Genomic DNA, 20711 nt, shown 5'->3' with positions numbered 1-20711 from the left:
GACCCGGACCCCACAAGAAATACCGGAGGTTTTTCTACCTCAACCGCCCGCTTTAAGCCTTCACTTCACACCCGGCCCCTCAGTTTTCAGGCGCCTTACAAAGCTCGGCTCCAACCAGCACTGCCCTGCTCGGCCGTGCCGCGACCCCCCTCACCGCCACCGCGGGCCCACCGCCGGCCGTTGCCGCAGCCCGCCGCGACGGACCGCTGCCGCCGGCGGGAGGCCCCCGCCCCGTCAGGGCTAAAGCGGCGCTCGACCGCTGCCCGCCGAGGCGGCTGGGCGACCTCTCCGCCTCTCACCATGGCCGTGTGGCCGCAAACCCGCTCCGCTCCATGCGGAGGGGGAGCAGGGAGCTGGGAGGGGGGGGGGGGCTGCGCCCCCCCCCCCCCAGCTCCCCTGAGGGGAGCCCCGCCCCCTCAGGCCAACGGCAGCCCCTAGGGCATCAGACCCGCGGGTGGCGGCTGTCCCTCCACCCCGGCGACGGCATCGCGCCTGCGCCGTAAGGCGCCCGTGGAGCCGAGCCGGGCCGGGCCTGGCGGCCCGTGCGTCGGCGCGCCTGCGCAGCAGGTGCCGGCCGAGGGGGCGGGGCCGGGCGCTGCAGAGGGTGACGTCACCCCCCCCTCCCCGCCGCCGGCGCCGCCTCTGCCCGGCGAGGGAGGGCCGGGGCTTGCCGGCTGCAGGCGCCGCCATGGCTGCCATATTGGGGAGGAAGTGAGAGCGGGAGGCGGCGGCGGCGGCCAGGAAGGAGCCCTTCCCTTTTCCCTTCTGTTTGGGCGGACGCAGGCTTCCCGGCAGCGGCGGCAACGGCGGCTCGCGAGACCCCCCTCGGAGCCGGCGGTGTAGAGGCAGCGGCGGGTGGCGGCGGAGCTGAGCGCCCCGGAGGCGGCGTTGGCCTAAGATGGCGGACCCGGCGGAGTGTAACATCAAAGTGATGTGTCGCTTCAGGCCCCTCAACGAGTCCGAAGTGACCCGCGGCGACAAGTACATCGCCAAGTTTCAGGGCGAAGACACCGTCGTCATCGCGGTGAGGGGCCGCCCCGGACGGGAAAGGCGGGGAAGCGCCGGGGGGGAGGGGGTGTCAGGGGTCGGCGGGGTCAGAGACCGCGGGGATGGGCGCGGTGTGAGGCAGGCGGGAGGGCAGGGCCGAGGCGCTCGGCAGCGCCCGCGGGCGGGGACGCCTCGGGAAGGGGGGCGGCCTTTTTTGGGGGGTGTGGGGGCGAGGGGAGGAGGGCAGGCAGAGCTGGGGAGGGGGGCCGGCGAGCCTGGAGGTGGGCATGGTGGGGCAAAGAGCAGGGAACCGGTGGGGGCAGAGGTCCCCGAGCGGCGGGCGTTGGGTCGTAGGGAGACGGCGGCGGCAGGTCGGGAAACCTTTGACAAAGGCGCTGGCGAAAGGCTTGCGACTTGGGGCGTAGCGTGAGGTTCCGTTGGCGAGCCCGAGCCACAGGGCAGGCTTCGGTATGTCCACGGAAAATGCGTGAATTACGAGGTGGAGAGTAACAGGCGAGTCCTGCAGCGTGTCCCCCGGCTAGGCTGTCCCCGGTTTCGGTGACCGCGATGAGTTTGACCGCTGAATTCGTGCTCAAAATGCATGCGTTGGAGCTACCTACCATCGAAGTAATTGTCTACAGAGAGTTGGGAAGAAAATGCAGAACAACAGTGCAGGCTTCAGTTCCGTGGTGCTTATGACCTGTAAATCAGTCTCGAGCTAATAAGTTTTGTTCTTAAAATCGGAATAAACAGACCGTTTGGCTTATTACGTGTTTGTAAAGTTATTTTAACTGAAGTCACCTTACGAAGTACGAGGCCTGTTATAAAACAATCTGGATGTTACAGGGGGAAAGGTAGTCCTTCCCTTTTTGTTCGGTGTATCATATTTAGCCACACAGTGGAACTGGAATGTAAAATTAAAGTACAGTAGTTTATTGCCTGGTTTGGTTAGTATTGTACAAACACACTTTATTCCCAATGTTTGTTTTATTTTTGCTAACTTTTAATCTGTGTTTTCATATAAATACTTTCCTCTATAGAGACAGTGCTGGTTCTGCTTTACGGAAGGTAACTTAGATGTCAGTTATTATCAGTCTTCAAATTTTCTTTTTTATATTCTGGTTTTTTTAGGCTACCAGTGATAGCTTTTTTGCACAGTGTCTGAATTTGAAGGAGGTGATATAATAAAATACTTATTTTAGTATGACTAAGTATTAGTGCTCTAGTCTGTTAATATTCAACTGAATTTGTCAATAAAATATGGAATTCCATGAGTCTGCAGCTACAAGAACAATAGCAAGCTTGTGAAATGAGGTAATTCAGGCTTATTTCAACTGGCCACTTAGTATCTCGAAGTACATCTCTTCTTCCTGAGGTTGTACAGGTAGACTCCTCAGAATAAGGAACCAAACCTGGAAAATGGAAAACTTAACTAGAACAAATGATCTTGCATCCATCAGTGAATACCCATTCATTGTGACACTGCATGTTCTGTTTAAAATCCATGATTCAGTTTAGAAACCTTGAAGTTTTCTGACTTTTAAAAAATATTTTTTCCGTATCTTCTTTCAGTAGTTCTAGTCTAAAAGAAAACTTGTTTAAATACTCTTTAAGTATGCTTTTCAAATATCTAAAATGTAAATTGGGCTGAGGTGGTACTATATCTGAGTAGAACAGTCTGATGGCATGCTCCTGAGGGATCATGTGGGGCTTTCTGCTTGGGATTAGTGTTTAGTGTTACAGCTGTACTTTGGTGTTTTCTGCATTGGTAAAAATTACAACAACAAAAAATCCTTCAGTGGTCCTAGGGCCAGGACTTGCTGTGTCTGACTTTGGGAAAAATGCCTCCCAGAATTATTAGATTGGGTAGCAGTGGCAGTATTTGTGTTCTGTTTCACAAAATAAAGGATTGATATTCTGTGATTTTGTTTTTATAATGGTGGATATATGACAAGATCGATGTTCTCAAAGTTACGACTTTATTCTCTAAAACTGCTAAGACAATTACTTTAACTTGTTTGGGTTTTTAAATTATTTTTTTTAACAAGCTGACTGAGTTTATTTTATAAAGTTACGGACCTTCCAACCTAAGGCTGTAGGCAGCCACCTCTTGTGTGTGTGTTGTAGAATTGCCCAAGGGAGGCTAGTAACAGAAACAGTCCTTCTCATGAAACAATTTCTAAAAATGTTCCTCAGTAAGTTGTATGTTTGGTTACTTTCAGCTATTTGGTTTCTGTCTTTATTGCTACATGTCATATGGGCTGTCTGTTGAACAGTAATTGAGCTACTTTTTTTTTTTTTACATAGCTGCTTTCCTCAGCTGCCCGAAGGACTTGCCCCTTCTGTGTGCACTGGGTCTGTGCTGAAACTGTGAAGGCTTCTTTAATAATACTTGGGAGTTGCCTTTAAAGGTAGATAGAAGGTGAAAACTAGGAGACATTGGAAGCAGAGCTTATACCAGACTGCAGATTTGGGTTTCTGGAGGAGGGTGGGGAGGGAAATCAGTGACTATAACCAAACCCTCCTCCTTCCTTGACTCCCCTGTCATCTCTGGTGTATCTATCCTCCCTTCTTGTTCTAGCTCCTATGTAATTACTGGCATGGTTGTCTTTCTGGACAGGTGAGTTATTTTGATTTGTGTCAGATAAAATACTTGTTTTAATTGTAGCTAGTGTGTAACAGCAATTTGAGGGGACATATGGGGTTGGTATGTTTTAAAGAGCAGGCTTTGAAAAATTGCTGTCCTTCCACAGGATGAAACTTTTCTAACTAGCAAAGAGCTTTTAAAGTATTAATCAAAAGTGGCTTCTTTCCACTTTAATATTTTTATTAAATACTTTTTTCTAATGGTTCTTCCTGTTAATTCAATATAAGGGGTTTTTTTTAAACAGATAATAGGATGACTTGTTATGAGTCTATGGCTTTTATTTTAAACATCATAAAGGTACCTTTATACAAAAACTGACAGCAATTTGCACATGGATTTCAGGCTTTTGAGTAGGATAAAACAGGGAGGAATAGCAAGCTTATAATATCTATATGATTATGTCCTTTATTTTTTCAAAGGTAAAACTGCTTGCAACTAAGTAGCTTTATAGTTCTGCATAACGTATCTATACTTTTTAAAAAAACATCTCTATACCTAGTCTTGCTCATCTTAAAACTGTCCAAAAGATAAGATAGATTACTGAATACAGTGACACTCAAGGATTTTGGACTGAAGCCTAAACTGAAAACAGTACTATCAAATGACTGAAGTGGCGAGGTGTTATGGGCATTCACACAAATGGGCAGTATCCCTCTATTATCCAAACTTTTCTAGTAATGATCATAGTATATTCCTTATTTCTATGGCTTTTAAGAAAGAATCATGGCTATCTGCCTGTATTTTTTTATTTGCTGAGAGTACTATTTTTTTGTATGTAAAATATAACCCCTGTAATCCTGGAAAGAGCTTGAGATGTGTAGCTTGCTTTTTCATTACCTTTTAAACTAGTATTGGATAGTAAATGAGAGCAAGGCTAGGTTTAATTTATGTTAGAATCAGGTTAGTGAAGATCACTTGCTATTACTACAGCTCTTGGCAGCAGATTATTCAAAAGGAGAATATGCATTGCAGAAAAAAAAGGCTGTGCCGGACTTTATAAATGCAAGAAGCAAAGTGCATTCTTAAAACAACTTTTTTTGTCTTATTTGCTAGGGCAAAGGAAAGCACTGCTTAATTAGAAACACATGAATAAAAATGCTTTATGTCTACAGTGCAACTTTAAACATGAATCAGAAATTGCAATCTGTAGCTGAAACAATCATACTTTTAGTGTTATTCTAATTATTTTTTTACTTCATTCCATGAAACGGTGGATAATAGAGACATTTTGCAGATGATACTGGTATGATTATTTAACAGAAAGCAAATATTCTAGCTTACAGTAATATGTAAAGGAAGAGCTATATTCCCTGGCTGCTGTACCACTTGCTTAGAAACACCTCTACTCATATTTGGTTTTTGTTCTGAAATTCAATGATCATTTTTATGCCAGCAGTGCTTGCTTTTCTCTTTAGATGAAACTTTTTACTAAAGCAAAGCTTGGCTGAAACTCTTGTTCCAAAATTCCTCTCTGTTTTGATGCTGGAAACTGAGTTTCTAGTCACAATTTTTTAAAATAAAATGACATCTTTTAGTCCTTCTGTAACAATAAATAACTGCTGTAAAAGTTGATATTTGAGTTGCAGTATTTGCACAGAAATAAGAAAAACGGGTCAGAGCTGAGATCCACTAACTGTTCTGTATTGTCTGCAGTTTTGTATGCATAGAGCTAGGACAAGAAGAAAATCCTTTTTCCTTATCCTAAAAATAAAATACTAATTTGGAACAGAGCCTTTTCACTCGTTTGCAGTCCTGGACTCCATTAGGTGTGTCAAAGCAGCAGTACCTTAGCTTAGTAATAGGAAGAACTGACTCAGGTATTTGACATCATACTTTCCAGAAATTATTCTTTGTGGGATTTTTCTTTTAACATATTTTGTGCTGATGGGAAGAACTTTGTTTAATAAAGATGCAGAACTTAAAGGGAAGGTAAGTCCATTACTTATTACTTCAACCTCTCACCAAGGATAAGCTCCATGGGTGGGTATAGCATTGTTTTAACTGTCCATTCTAGCAAAAAACGGAAAAGAGCATCTGGGTATGTTGTGGTAGAAAAACATGCTACTGATTTTTCAAGTAAATTTTCACTGCTGACTTGGCTTCAGATGCTAATGCGTAAAAAATAAGGTGAACTCAGGTAATTTACAAATAACCAATTCTGTATTTTATGGAAAGTTATAATGGTAGAAATAAGTTGGGTTTTTTTTTTTAAAAAAATAAATTTCTATGGGGATAACCTTAAGTATTTGTCAGACTTTTGAGGTAAGATTTCAGTCTGGTTGTGACTGCAGATTTTTGTGTAGTCGTCGAAAGTACTGACAAAACCTAACTTTTCTGAAGAAACTTAAGGCATTCTCTAAATCTTGTATGATTTAGATAGGTTGAGTGTCCTGTTATGTAAGGATAATGGGTAACTAGTCTTCAAGTTAACTGCAGAAATGTGTACTTGAACATAAACCCTTTATTAAGATTCAGTTTACTGCTAAATCATGTTGGCAGATGTACTTTTCTGAGGGCTGTGAGAGCACTTGCAAAGTTTTTGCTGTGGGACCGCATCCCTTCAGTACAAGCAATTATGGGAGCTGAAGTTGTCTTGTAGTTGATTACTGACAGAACAAATGCTAGGCAAGGATTCTATTCTATTTGGAGCAAGGAAGTCAGAAGCTCTGCTTGTTTGCTTGATATTTCATGTGTTGCTTATAGGTCATATGTATTAAATTTTCATTAGGATTTGAGCAATGCTTGCTGAAAATTTCTGGAGTATGTCAAAGCAGCATCATATCATGGTAGTGACACTGCTACTACCACTGTTACAGACACCATGTGGTAATGTTGCTTGGACCTTTTGTGTTTTCAGTTCATCATAATATCTGATTGTTTACTACTTGGGGAAGAAAAGGCATCTGGTATAGAAAAAATATCTGACACTTTAATCTTTCTTGATTAATCTCTTAAAGGTAATGAGGCAGCTTTCTAGGGCAGTGTAATCTGTGTAATACTGTTTTAGCTTTGTTTACAGCAGAAAGTAGACTGTAAAGGGAAGTGGTAAGACATAGTGTTGCAGATGTCAAAGATGTGAAACCATACTGAGTGAGAGTAACTTGTATTCTTAAAACATAATTATCCTGGAACCTGCTTGGCTAAACCTACTTGGTTAGATATTGATTCAGTGATGATGGAGCGGGGACATGCCTCTAATCGTAATCATCTTTCATAAGTGTGATAAGTGTACTGCAACCTGGGAAGGGAGGGAAATATGTAATTGGATTTTTGAGTGCTTTGAAGTTGTGTTGTGGCCTCATCTAGGAATGTATAATACTAAGGACATGTACAAAACCCCTTCACTTTCCACCTGAGAGGGATAGGGAAGTGACAAGCAGTATAAACAGGACTCCTCATGAGGATTCTTTTGGCCAGAATTGTTAAATTTTGGGGGTATGTTGGTAGCAGTTGTTAACTTGAGGGAAATTGGAATTTGTCATGTGCCTACCAGCTTTCACTGTATAAATAAACAAGATCAATTAAAGGCGTTACTGACCAAGTGAAGTCGTTGCAGGTTGGTTTTCTTTTCTTACTCGTCCATGGCATTCATCATACATGCTGTTCTTTATTTTAACATTTTGTCCAACAAAAGAGACTGTAATTATATGGGATACTGTAATTTGGCTTTGTTCTCTTATGAAGGCATTTAAGAGGCAATTGGAGAGTAGATAGTCTAAAAAGTATTCTGTGTCTTTGTATTACTCTTAGTAAACATAAGTTTCCTTTAACATAGATAAAGAAGAATAGTTCCATTCAGTCAACCTTTGCTTGGCAGAAGAATTAAAAAAACAACCAAACAAAAAACCACAAACAAAAAACCCACAAATACACAGAAAACCTTCTAAATACTGTTTAAAAATTTAGAGAAGGAAGGCTTTTTCAGAACCTGCTGCAAATACCTGTGGATTGCAGGATGATTGCAGACTACTGCAGGTTGTGCCTACAGTTCTTTCTAAATAAGTTATCTTCCTGTACCAGAAACTAGACCTGATATTTTATTTTTATTTATATATTTTTTTAAAGTTGGATTTCACTGAAGTAAATAAGAAAATCTGCTATTTGGCATCAGAAATATTCTGTAGTAATATATAAATACATGATAATGTATGTGTATACATTCAAATATATACTATACAAAATAATGTTTGCATTTTAATGTACTTTTCTGTTCTCATAGTTGTCATGGTCTACTGGGAACACCAAAGATCAGATATGTTGGGATCTGTGAGAAACAGTATTGTTAACAGTTGCTGCATAGGCTGTCAAGATAATATCCAGGAACTTTCCCTAATTCTTCTGAAATCAATTTAATTTGAATACTTGTCATCTATATATTTTTCTGGAGTAATAATTTGGAGAAGAGTTTAAACCTTACAAGTACAACTACACAAATTCCTAACACTGCACAGATTGTTTGCAGTGACATTGCACACTATCACTTTTCTTACTATATTTTTCCAAGGTGTAATGGTAAATGTGATCCTCTAGAATGGTATTATTTCAGTGCATATAAATATGCACTTGAGCATGAAACAGATCTGATGAATATTTTGTGATGTAGATGACTTGCAGTGTGTAGTGTGGCTGTTTGATATTTGTGAAGTTGGAGGCTTTTTGAAACTACAGCTGCTAGTGAGAAAGAAAACGTATAGCTAGTGTTATCTTTTTCTACAGTGACTTACCTTTTTATGTAATGTGTTCTCAGTCTTCATTTTCTTACCTCAGGGTTACTTGGAACTTGTTAGTTGTTTGTCTTCTGGTATATATAATGGCCTCAATCCTACCTGTAGAACGTAGGATTTTGAGGTGTATTTGAAGCTAAAATGAGTAATCAAGAAGGCTTGTGTTTTCCCTGCTGTGAAAACAGGAAAACATTCTGACAAACTTCAGCACCTTAGGGATAGTTTCTGCCTACTGAGTCTTGTGGTTTCTTGAGCATATTTACACAGTGAATGCTGTAATTACTTTTTCCAAGAGGGAGCTCATCCACCTGAATTCAAGCCCTCTCAGCAGATAGGTATGTGTTGAATCTAAAAAGCTTCATTTCGTGTTATGCTAGATGTTATTAAAAGACAAATGGAAGGTCAGGCTGGGGAAGGGAATGTGGTGGGTGGGTGAAAGATGGAAGCTATACTTGTTTCTTTGCCAGAGAGGCAGTTCCAGAATATCCTTGAGGGAGGATGATAATGAATGACTGTAGTGACTAGCAGGTTGAGGGAGTTGATTCTCCTCTCCTCTCCTCTCCTCAGACCCCACCTGGAGTACTGTGTTCAGTTCTGAGGCCCCCAACATAAGAAGGACATGGACCTGTTGGAGTGGGTCCAGAGGAGGGTCACCAAGATGATCAGGGGACTGGATCACCTCTCCTACGAAGACAGGCTGAGAGAGTTGGGTTTGTTCAGCCTGGAGAAGAGAAGGCTCCAGGATGACCTTATAGCAGCCTTCCAGCACCTAAAGGGGGCCTACAGGAAAGATGGGGAGGGATTCTTTAACAGGGACTGTAGTGATAGGACAAGGGGTAATGGCTTTAAGCTGCAAGAGGGTGGATTTAGATTAGATGTAAGGAAGCAGCTCTCCACTGTGAGAGTGGTGAGGCACTGGAACAGGTTTCCCAGAGAAGCGGTGTGTGCCCCATCCCTGGCAGTGTTCAAGGCCAGGTTGGATGGGGCTTTGAGCAACCTGGTCTAGTGGAAGGTGTCCCTGCCCGTGGCAGGGGGGGTTGGAACTAGGTGGTCTTTAAGGTCCCTTCAAACCCAAACCATTCTATGAATTAAATTTAGGCAAAATGGAGCACTTGCAAGTGAGCATAGCAGTGGTAACTGACCTAGGTCCCTTGTAAACCTTGCCTGTCTGCTTCGCTGCCTGATAAATCAAGCTCTGAAAATGCTAAAAAAATTGGAACTTCGTAAGATGAGCATAATAGTTCATATCCTAATGGATTGTCAGCTGTGTAGAACGGTGTTATGAAAATCTCTTCTTTAAAACAAAACAAAATCCAACATTCCTTTTAAAAAGCTATGTCAGAGCTTCCTCTTACAGTGTCTTCCAAAATAAGTCTTCTGTGAAAGGTTCCCTTACTCCAAAGTGGCCTTTTCTTCTGCTTATGGAACTTTATTTTAAGGATATCATGTAAGGGGAAATAGTTGTTATGCTGACTGTAGGTGATCTGAATGTTTCTTTTTGGTTTGAGGTTTTTAACAAATATTACCAAGATGGATGTTCTGTGTGATGTGGTATAAACTGGTTTTAATAATTGGGTTTACCAGAGTAAACCTGCTACCAGAGTAGAAGAGAATAAGGGATTCTTAGATGCACAGACTAGGCATTGGCTTACCTTGTAAATCAAGTAAATTAAGGTCATGTGGCAGAGTAGTTTTGGAGAACCATTTAGGTTGCACTTTGAAAACAACTGTATTTAATTCAAGGCCTTACTTGTACGCAAGCATGTGAAGATTTAGGCAACACTATATAAGCCGATTTCCTTGCTACAGTCTTCAAGTGCTTAAAATAAAACAAAAGATTGGGTTGAGACAGCATAGGCTACTTCTAAACTATATGAACAAGCACCTTCCACTTCTCCTTCCAGCTCTCCTTCCAGCATCTGGTTTTTAATAGCTCTTCTGTGTCGTCTTTTTTTTTTTCCAGTCCAAGCCATATATATTTGACCGTGTATTCCAGTCAAACACATCACAGGAACAAGTATACAATGATTGTGCTAAAAAGATTGTCAAAGGTAAGGTAGAACAGCAACTTTAACCATAAGGAAATGTCTCATATTTATGTGGATTTCATTGTGAAAACTGATACTTCTATTGCTCCCTTTTGCTTTCCGAGTGTTTAATAAGAGCCATCATGGATCACAGCAGTATAAAATCATCCTGTAGTTGAGCCAATAAATTATGTCAATGCTTAACCTGCTGTTTCAGTCAATCGCAACGTTTGATAACATTTACCTGTCATATTTTGGGTTTTTTGCAGTTCTCTGCAAAAGATTGTTTACAATAGTTTGTCAGAAATTTAATCAAAGTAACTCTTATAGGTTTGTTGGGTTTTTTTCCCCCCCTTAAGTTTATTGGTAAAAACATCCTGCATTAGTTTGTTTGGAGGAATACAAGATGAAAGGAAACTTGTGAAATCCCATGTATGCTATAGATCTTTTCTAAGCTTTTTCATTTAATACGCAGTTTAAGGAGGATTTTTTGAATATGATTTTTAGCTTCACAATTAAAAGTTTAAACGTGAGTTATTGCTGTGCATGTCAGGGTGTACAGTTTTTCCAAACTTGAATTGTCAGAATTGGCCTACTAACTTCAGAAAATGAAGTCTTATCACAAAGAAGGTTATACCACAGTAAGTTGTTGTAGTAAGCAATTATCTAGTTCTCTGAAAATAAAATTGATTAATTTCTTGAGGAGATCAGTAGTAAGTTCTAATTGACACAACTTTCAAAATAACTTTAACAAAGCTTTGTCAGAAACTCCTGAAATATCAACTATTAGTGACAAGAGAAGGTTGGGTAAATGTAGGGGTTTTTTGATCATTAGAAAAGTGAATTGCTGTGGGGAAAGCCATGCTGCTACAACTATTTAACCCTTTAATGAATTCAGTAGTAATCAGGATTAGATCAGAAGTTTGCTCCTTAAAAAACAAAGTTAACCAAGAATTGTAATGCTGCCCCTTTCCTCCATCTAAAAATCTGACCTGTTTCTCTGTGTAGCTTTTCTAGGCTGTGCTACATCAGGTGGCAAACGAGCTCTAGTGGTGATACAAATGGATTATGGGTATGATGGGCTGGCAAAGACTTCCCTGTTTGGAGTATCTCATGCTTGTTTTTGGAAAATAAAAGTTTGCTTGCAGGATGTGATTCTAACCCACCAGCCCTTCACCCCTCGCTTTGGGTTGGTTCATTCATAATTTGAAATAAACTTATGGCCAAAGAGTAGGATGCTTAAAACTTACAGCGTAGCCCTTTCTCTTCACAATTGGACAATTAAACTTTCCTGAAGGCAGAAAATATTATAGTGTTCTCCTGTATGGTCTCTTCTTCTGAGTTATCAAAGACTTATCTATTCAGCCTGGCAGTTGTATCGATTTCCTTTTTGTTCCTGACTCTGAAGTCCTGATTTTTCTGGTTGAAGGAACAGATGCTTCCAATACAGTAAACTTCTAAAATGTAGTCAATGATGACTTAATGCATTAAAAGGGGTAGGGAGGAACACCGTCCCTCCCCCCAACTGTAGCACAGAGTTCCCAAACATTGAATGATTTAACTTGCTGAACATTTTAGGAACTGCCTGCTTGCATTCTGTTTCATTTGACTTTCCTTTAGAAAAAGGAAATGAACCCTAATGAAAATACTCTTTCTCTTTAGATGTGCTTGAAGGATACAATGGTACAATATTTGCTTATGGGCAAACATCGTCTGGAAAGACACACACTATGGAAGTAAGAAATCTTAAAATAATTTTCTTCTTAATGTCACTGTCATCTCTTTTTATCACAGTAGTCTTATCTTTGTAGAAATAAGATGCCTACTTCTTTTCATCCTGCAATTTTAATTTTCTTTCCATTGCAACATTTTGGTACCCAGAATGTTTTTTTTAGGACCAAGAATGGCGATTACTGTATTTTTTAGCCCTTGGTAGCAGGATGAGAAATGCAAGAATAATGTTATTAGTACATTTTCACTTGTAGTAGTTTGGGAGATTTCTGAGGCTATTCTTTTCACTCCTGGCAAATGCTGGGGCTAAATGGATGGTCAAGACTCTCCTTTATAGGTAAAACAAGTGCATCATACCTGTCAGCATTATTTTGAAACTAATCTGTCTGTTAACTGTTTTGCCTTTGGATACTGTTATGTTGGATTCAGTATGTTTCATTTTATTGTATTTTTTTCTAATAAGGGGAAGCTTCATGACCCAGATGGAATGGGTATTATTCCAAGAATAGTGCAAGATATTTTTAATTATATTTACTCTATGGATGAGAATCTTGAGTTTCATATAAAGGTAAAATTTTCTTCTTTGTTACTTATTTAATCTATGTTAAAACTGTAAGTAGTCTATGGTTAAATGGATGTTCTGTATCTGTTTCAAATGCCTGTAACTTGGAAAATCTAAACGTGAGTTATTTCTGAAGTAACTGACTCTTCTTAAAGAAGAATTACGTTAACACTTTAATCTTGTTTCCATTAAACATTGATGGTAGCTATCCTGATAACCTATGGCAGTGCTGAAAGTGTTTGAAGCTTTTGATCAAAATAGTTTCTTCTTAAAGGTGTATTTTAGTTCAGCTTTAGGGACTAGAGCTAGACGTGGTATTATGTGGGAGGTCATAATAATCATGTGGGGATCCTTCTGGTCAAAAAGCAAAGTATTTGTGCTTTCTGATGCTGTATCTTTATTCCCCTTCCAACTTCTAGGTGTCATATTTTGAAATATACTTGGATAAAATAAGGGACCTTTTGGATGGTAAGCCTTTTATTTATATTGAACATAGAAAATTGTTCTGGAGAGAGGTATATTAAAAAAAAACCCAAACCTTATCATGATACTAAGATACATATGCAGTATGCTGATAACCTATACATGATAAGGGTACATCAAAATGAGAAAGTATGGAGCTAATTTATATAATATTACTAAAGCTGCAGTAGTGGTGGTTTCATGTGTATTAAGTTTTTATAATGTGTTGCTGAGAAATAACATCTATGACTCGGACATGTATTGTACACAGCTCATTCATCTTGAAAAGAAATATATGTTAGCTTTAGAACTTTTTCTCTTCCAGTTTCAAAGACCAATCTTTCTGTTCATGAGGACAAAAATAGAGTTCCCTATGTAAAGGTGAGCATCAACCTGATATGTTTTCATCTTTCAGTCCTCTAGTGTATGTCATCTACTTTTGGCTTGTTGGTGTGGTGGGTTTTTGCTTTTTTTTTTTCTAAAGGGTTGCACAGAGCGTTTTGTATGTAGTCCAGAAGAAGTTATGGATACTATAGATGAAGGAAAATCAAACCGACATGTAGCAGTTACAAGTAAGTGTTATCTTTTGTCTCTTTCTAGCGCTTTATTGATTTGCTTCTGGTATGCCTTAAAAAGTAGGGAAGACAAAAATAGTAAGCTAAATCATTCAGGTTTTTGAAAGGGTCTAGCATAAGCAGTTTCGGTGTGTCTTTCAGAAACAAGTATTTCAATTAATTTCTTGTTAGATGTTGTTACTTAGGCTTGGACTGAAAGGAGAAAGTAAGTGACCAGTGAGGAGCTCTGAATCATTGGAGAAAAAGGTGCAGTTCTGCATTAGGAATAGCGCAAAATCCCAGTTTGCGGAATTTATTTCAATTAACCTGTGAATCTACAAGTAAGGCGCTATGGCTCATCTACAGTTTGGCAATTCTGCTGCATATTCTAAGAAAAGCTGGTCAGAATATATATTCAGACATGCTGCAGATTTAAGCAGTGTCCCAACGTCCCAAGTTTTTTGGCCTGTGGCATGCAGCTGCATTGCAAGGAGCCATGTCATAGGTCTCCAAATTCCCACAAGAAGCAGGATTAGGAAGTGACAGAGGGGTTAAAAAAAAAAAAAAAAAAAAGACAAGGGAAGATGAGGTGCATGCAAAATAATACTTAAGTTCTTAGCAACTGAAGTGACTGTCAGAAATCTTTGAGAGCCAGTTTGAGGGTGAGTTTCACAATCTTCCTGTGTCTAGTTCTTTATTCAGGAAAAGGAAGAATATGTAATTATTAAGAAAATAAGAGATTTTTCTTCTCATTTCTTTGGTTAAGGAGCAAAAAATAAAAATATGATGTTTCTTTTAAGGGATGACTAAGTCCTGCACTTTCACTTTATTGCTCCTAGGTAGTAAGGTTCTGAAGCAGGGACCAGACTAAGTAATGGAGAAATAACAGAAATTTGGATAGAAGGATATTATTCTATGTTGCGCTGCTTCTGTGGCATCAGTAAGCTGGTGTCTTTAGGCCTGTGAGGGATTTATGGTTAAAGGGAAGAAGAAATAGGCAGACATTCTCATTCACATTGCAGTCAGCTTAAATTTTGTTAATGAATTAAAATCGTTCTTTAAATTCAGTAAGTCTTGTTTAGTCTACATGTTTCACAGCAGAGGGGACAGTAGGTATTTAAACCAGAAAAGGGTGAGAGGTTTGGGCCATCCAGTTCAAATTTTCACAAAAGGATAATATGTGATATGTTGTAGCTCTACCAAAAAAAAAACCAAACCCCAACCCCCCCCAAACCCGCTATGTTCTTGTTTCAGAATGTAAATGTCCTTTCTGTTCTATTAGAGTAAATCAAATATGTGAAATCCATAGTTGACAGGCTGGCAAATCTTATCAGTGAGCTTATGTGGTATTAATAGAAGCCCAAGGAAGACTGGATCTTTGTTACTCAATTAGACGATACTATTAGTTTTATTGTCATTGAGAGACTATACAGTTTCATTAGCTTTAGATCTGTTGCTTCACTGTGGGAAGATACTGTTTTGTTAAGTTAGTTTGGTTGTACAAATATTTTTGTCAATTTGTATATTTTGGATTATAGATATGAATGAACACAGCTCCCGAAGTCATAGTATTTTTCTTATTAATGTAAAACAAGAGAATACTCAAACAGAACAGAAACTAAGTGGAAAACTTTACCTTGTGGACTTGGCAGGTAGTGAAAAGGTAATTCTAAATTTCTTTTTCTGCTCTGAAAAACTCCGGTTATTCTTTACAATCAAATATTTTACATTAATACTGATTCTTCAGTTGTCATTTCTGAAGTGTTTTAATTATGACTTTGAAATGTGGTCTCTGAATCGTAGTCTGGCTTGATTATTTAAGCTGATCTGTGTTTCTGCAGTGAGGGTTTGTAAATATGGAATAAGGTGGGGAAATAGGCTAGAGTTCAGTCTTGGTATCTGAGAGAGCAAAAAAGTGTACAGGTGTGTTGGCTAGCCAGGTACTGGAATAAAAAGAGTTTTATGGATGTGGAATATCTGGATTTTCTTATGTAGTGGTACCAAGTTTCTTAATTTGAAATTCTGATTAACATTGTTTAAAATGACAGCTTGCTTTCCTGTGTCAATGGTTTAAAGCAGAGAAGGAAATATGTACCATTTTGCTTATTCTGTATCACTTCTTATAGACTGTAATTAGCCTTTCAAGAGCTGGATTTTTGACATTCTTTTCATCTTTGCTTCTGGGTTTATCCCCATCTTTGGCATTTTTCAGTCCTTTCTGCTTGCCGTTGTCTTTCCTCATGTCATTGTTCTATGGCCTTTTTGTTGTCTCTGGTGCTGTGTTTATTCTGAAATGTTTTTCTTAGTAATGGGTTTTTTTTTTTTAATGCTTCCAGTTTCATTCTCGTTAAAGCGAGAATGAAGTTAAAGGGCTGGGTTGCAGGTCTCCTTTCTCTGTAGTTTTGTTCCTTTCACTGTTTATTTCAAACTTTACTTTTGTGCTTTTCCCAGTCTTGTTGAAATACATGAGGTTTTCTGATGCCTTGTCTTGAATTGGTTTAAACATGGGTAAATAGAATTGCTTAGTTATAGTCATGATCAGAGCTTGGTGAGAAGAATAGTAAAGAGAGGGTTATAGGACTGTAAGTCAAATTCAGCCCTTGAGGCAGAAGAGCTAAGGTAAATAGAATGGTGTCAGGGTAGATTTTTTTCACATTTCTGCTGATATATACTTAAGTTCATCAAACACTCATGGAGGTCAGATTCAGCCTCTAAAATCTGTTCTTACAAATTCTTGCTAATATAAACTGCTGTATTCTCAGGGGGGGTGGGGGGTTGCTGTTATGTGGTTTGTTGGGATTTTGGGGCGGGGGGGGGTTCGTTTGTTAAGGATGACCTCTGGACAAACTATTCATAATACTTCTTTTACTTGAAGGAATTAAAAATTTTTGACAAACTTCAAACAACTTTTGAATTTGTTTATTTGATGGAAGTTTTTAACTTTACATGTATCTTCTATGAAAAGGTGTGCTTTACAGGGAAAATACTCGCTTCAGTTTAAAAAAAATCAGAAACATCTTCAAAAACTGAGTTCTGAATGAAAAACTGATGGTGAATCAGGGAAAGAGTCTGAGGAGGAGTTTGCTGCTTCTAATCCAGCTTGAGTACCTCAAAGTCAGGGAGACTGACTTAAAAGCAGAAAAATTACTCAAGTCTTTATATTAAATGTGGAAGGTGTTTTTTGAAGATGCATTTAGTAATTACTGAAATATTTGTATAGGTTAGTAAAACTGGAGCAGAAGGTGCTGTGCTGGATGAGGCCAAGAACATCAACAAGTCTTTGTCTGCTCTTGGAAATGTCATCTCTGCTTTGGCGGAAAGCAGTGTAAGAGTTCTTTTTTGTATTTTTATAGTTCAAGGTTAAAGGCTTGTGTCTCTGAATGTGATGATATACAGAAATTCTTTACTAATCTCAGTGATATGCATGGAGTCTTTTAAACTAATCCAATTGCATAAATGCATTGCAAATGGCTGTTATATGATAATTAATGAAGTTACATTTGATGTTGAAGAACCTAACTTTCAGTATGGTACTTTTCTTGTATTCTGGAAGTTACCAAACATAGAAGTACAATTTTATGTCATCCCATGTATGTTCAGTCTTATGATTTATGAATTGAAGTAGAATTTAATGTCTTTCTAATGAAGTTATGCCTAGCAAAAGCATAACTCTTATTCCAGCAAATTAAATAATGTGTCTGAAAAAAACATGACTGATTAATTTAACCGTTTTCTTGGTAGACTTATGTTCCATATCGTGATAGCAAAATGACCAGAATCCTTCAAGATTCACTAGGGGGTAATTGCAGAACCACTATTGTTATTTGCTGTTCTCCATCTTCATACAATGAATCTGAAACTAAATCTACTCTTCTGTTTGGCCAAAGGTGAGTAAATGACTTAATATTTTGCTCTTACTATGCTCAGAAAGCAATGCAGAATGAGAAATAAGTAAGGTACTCTAAGATTCCTGAACCAAATTAATTAGACTGTTTACTTTCTGTAATTCTTCAGTGCACATGTGGCTAAGTGTTGTGATCTATCTTATATTATATAAAAATCTTTAAACTGGCCAGGACCCTGAAGACTGTGTATTTCGAGGACAGCATATAATTTGGTTCAAAATGTGGTTTAATGTATATTCTTGGAGGGTAATTAGTAACACTCCCCCCCCCAAGTAGAAGGAGGGAGGGAGGAAGGAATTCTCCCTTGTTGAATCCTTTATTTGCTGGGAGAACCTGTCCTCTGCCACTCTTTCTTTGATAGCGTGCTGAATTACATCTTCTGGTCTGTTTTCTGTATCTAGCATTCCAGCAACATTAGAGTTAATACTTCTAAATTCCTGTGGAATTTGTAATTGAATTTATAAGTACCTATTTCAAATTTGGCATTTTGTTAGGTAACTCTTCTTTGCCACTCCGTTATTAAGGCTTCATTGTAACACTCCAGTTCCTGACCACTACATTTAATTACTTCATTTACTGCAGCACATTACAAAATCTGTCAGCATTTTACTTGGTTCATCTGTTCTTCTGTGTTAGCATACATCTTCCACTTTAGTTCAACAAGATAAATATCTACTGGTCTTTTCAGAGAAGTGTTCTTATTATGGAAAGTAGATCAGATGACTTCAGAACTTCTTAAAAATCTGGCAGAATATGGGTAGTTAGTGGGTGTGGAGTAATGACTGCATTCCACAGTAGTAGAGGACTTTTTGTCCTCTTTTAGAATCTAGGAGGTCTTTTCCTTTCCTCTTAGTATTCTTGAATGAGTTACCAGGAGGTGTCTCCCCGCTGTAGCTCTGGTGTCTCCCCGCTGTAGCTCTGGTGTCTCCCCACCTCATGCTCTTCACTTCTTCAGGAGTTAATATATGCTTCTATCTTAGTCACCATAGTTAGTCTGGTATATTAATTCACCCTTTTTGGGATGATAAATTCATGATGAAACCCTAAGCTGTAGACACTGAAGGCTAGATAAATACCATGTAACTTAGTAGGAAATCATGTGTGTTTTGTTAGTAATCAGTCCCAATAAGACTTTGCAGAAAGATGTTTATAGGAGTCCTATTGGGGTGGAGGGGGAACTGCTAACTACCATTAAGCTTTTTTCCTGTTTTGATCATTGAGGGGGAGTATTTGGTAGTAGGACACTATACAGAGAAATTACTGAAGTGAGGTATGGCACTGAAGTAAAAACTGTACATTAACTTTATGATGATACATTATTAGTACCCGTAGTTTCATCTCCTCATCCAAAGACATTAGTTTTGATTTGCCTGACTGAATGTAGAAAATCACATCTGAACTTCATAGCCTGTATGTCTTTTTGGTTAATGGAGATCTAGTAACTTGATTTTTAGGTTGAAATGAGCTGTTTCTTAAATAAGCTACATGGTTTATACCCTAAAAGTATTATGCTCTCTATTGGAGAAATGTTTGCTAGGTGTGGTGAATGCTACCCTCTGTTCAAAGCTGTGCATTACTGTCTTGACTCGAATTCTTTCAGGTGAAAATATGCAGCTGAATTTTTTGAACTTAGCCAGCCTGAGATTTTTCAGCCTTCCCAAAGTTTATTGTATTGCTCTGTCCGTTAACAGTTGTATCAATCCGATTGAAAGCATAGTAAGTTGACAGGGAGTAGAAATAAGCTTTTGGAATAGGTGGGAATGTTTACATTTCCCAGTGATATGTAGAAATTTTATTTAATAGCCTTTAATTCCCTTCTTCAAAAACGAAGTTTCAGAGCTTTTTTTGCTTTTTTCTTTGTAGAGCAAAGACCATTAAGAACACAGTCTGCGTTAATGTGGAGCTCACTGCAGAACAGTGGAAGAAAAAGTATGAGAAGGAAAAAGAGAAAAACAAGACTCTGCGTAATACCATACAGTGGCTAGAAAATGAACTCAACAGATGGCGGAATGGTGAGAAGCAATTATATTTTTGTTCTGCAAACTTTAGGCGAGACAACAGACACCGAATGAGTCTTCAGGATACCAAAAATAACTAAGAGCACTATGCAAGACAGTAATAAGAATATTAAAGCTAGCATATTAAGCTGACATTGCAACTTCGTATTTTTCACTGTATGCAACTGGAACAACTTTTAATAATCACATAATCTCAGAAATGTCTGGAAGTATATTGGTGATAGGTTCTTCAACACTTGGTTTACTAGCAGAGCTAGAGTTAACATATGTTCTAAAAATGTTATTTTGGGGGAGAAAAACTGGTATTAATTGTAAATGCAGGAACTGAGTAAAATATTGCCTCTGGTTTTCTAATTCAAATCAATATCGCAAGAACTTGTCCTTGTTTGAAGCTCAAACATGTTAACAGGCAAAAAACCCACCCAAACCCCAAATTGCTGACAGTACAGAATATGAACTCATCCTTTCTTCCTGAATAATTAACTTCATATTGATTTGAAGTGTCTGGCAAAATGCAAGTTATATATGAAGCCTTAAATTCAGGAAAGGAGGAACATAGGTCATACTTACAGATGTGTTCTGGAATTTGGCAGCTGTAGAAGATGATTTTGCAGTCTTGTAGACAACTGTACCACATCCTGATGTTAGTCTGAGAAAAATGGGCTCACTTAAATAAGTTTAGTGGGGTTTTTTTGTTGGTTTTTTTTTGTAATCTTTCATAGAGATGGTATGAGGCCACACCTGAAATGTTAAGTATCATTCTTGCAGAATATTGACACAAGATACTGGAGTGTCAGAAAGAGCCCATACCTTCCAAGAACTGCATTAAATGTTTTGTAATAAGATGCTAAGGAATTCAGTTTAGTTTACCAGAGAAGTGCCTTGATTAGTGTGCGGTATTTTTTCTATGTGAAGTTAATAAAGGGTTCTCATCAGAAAAGGCTTAATGAACACAAAAGGATAAAAGTGTAACTGAAAAACTATTTTAAATTGGAAGCAAAGCAATTTAAAAGTAAATATGGCTGCTTAGCAGAACAGACTGCCAAGGGAAAAGAAAGGGTTTTCTGTCTTCAGGGCAAGTTAGGTGCCTTTCT

At 38.9% G+C, this 20711-nt stretch overlaps 1 protein-coding gene across 3 annotated transcripts in view; it reads left to right on the top strand.

The window, feature by feature from the left end:
• The first annotated feature begins 619 nt into the window (after nt 1-619).
• The window catches only part of KIF5B (kinesin family member 5B), a 38436-nt gene continuing 18344 nt past the window's right edge, over nt 620-20711 (top strand). For 2 of the 3 annotated variants that reach the window (XM_049798686.1, XM_049798685.1), the window contains exons 1-11: nt 620-1024; nt 10322-10409; nt 12048-12121; nt 12580-12684; nt 13098-13146; nt 13466-13521; nt 13625-13712; nt 15233-15357; nt 16915-17019; nt 17436-17581; nt 19463-19611. In XM_049798686.1, the coding sequence (XP_049654643.1) occupies nt 899-1024; nt 10322-10409; nt 12048-12121; nt 12580-12684; nt 13098-13146; nt 13466-13521; nt 13625-13712; nt 15233-15357; nt 16915-17019; nt 17436-17581; nt 19463-19611 (1111 nt within the window). In that variant the 5' untranslated portion in view covers nt 620-898. Of the gene's footprint in view, nt 1025-3294; nt 3399-10321; nt 10410-12047; nt 12122-12579; nt 12685-13097; nt 13147-13465; nt 13522-13624; nt 13713-15232; nt 15358-16914; nt 17020-17435; nt 17582-19462; nt 19612-20711 lie in introns of all 3 variants that reach the window. The other variant, XM_049798687.1, reaches the window with a different exon arrangement.

The sequence above is a fragment of the Accipiter gentilis genome, chromosome 4 (assembly GCF_929443795.1).
Source record: "Accipiter gentilis chromosome 4, bAccGen1.1, whole genome shotgun sequence".
NCBI classification, from domain to species: Eukaryota; Metazoa; Chordata; class Aves; order Accipitriformes; family Accipitridae; genus Astur; species Astur gentilis.
Note: the sequence above shows the minus strand (reverse complement) of the source record. Positions and strands in the feature narration are given on the sequence as shown.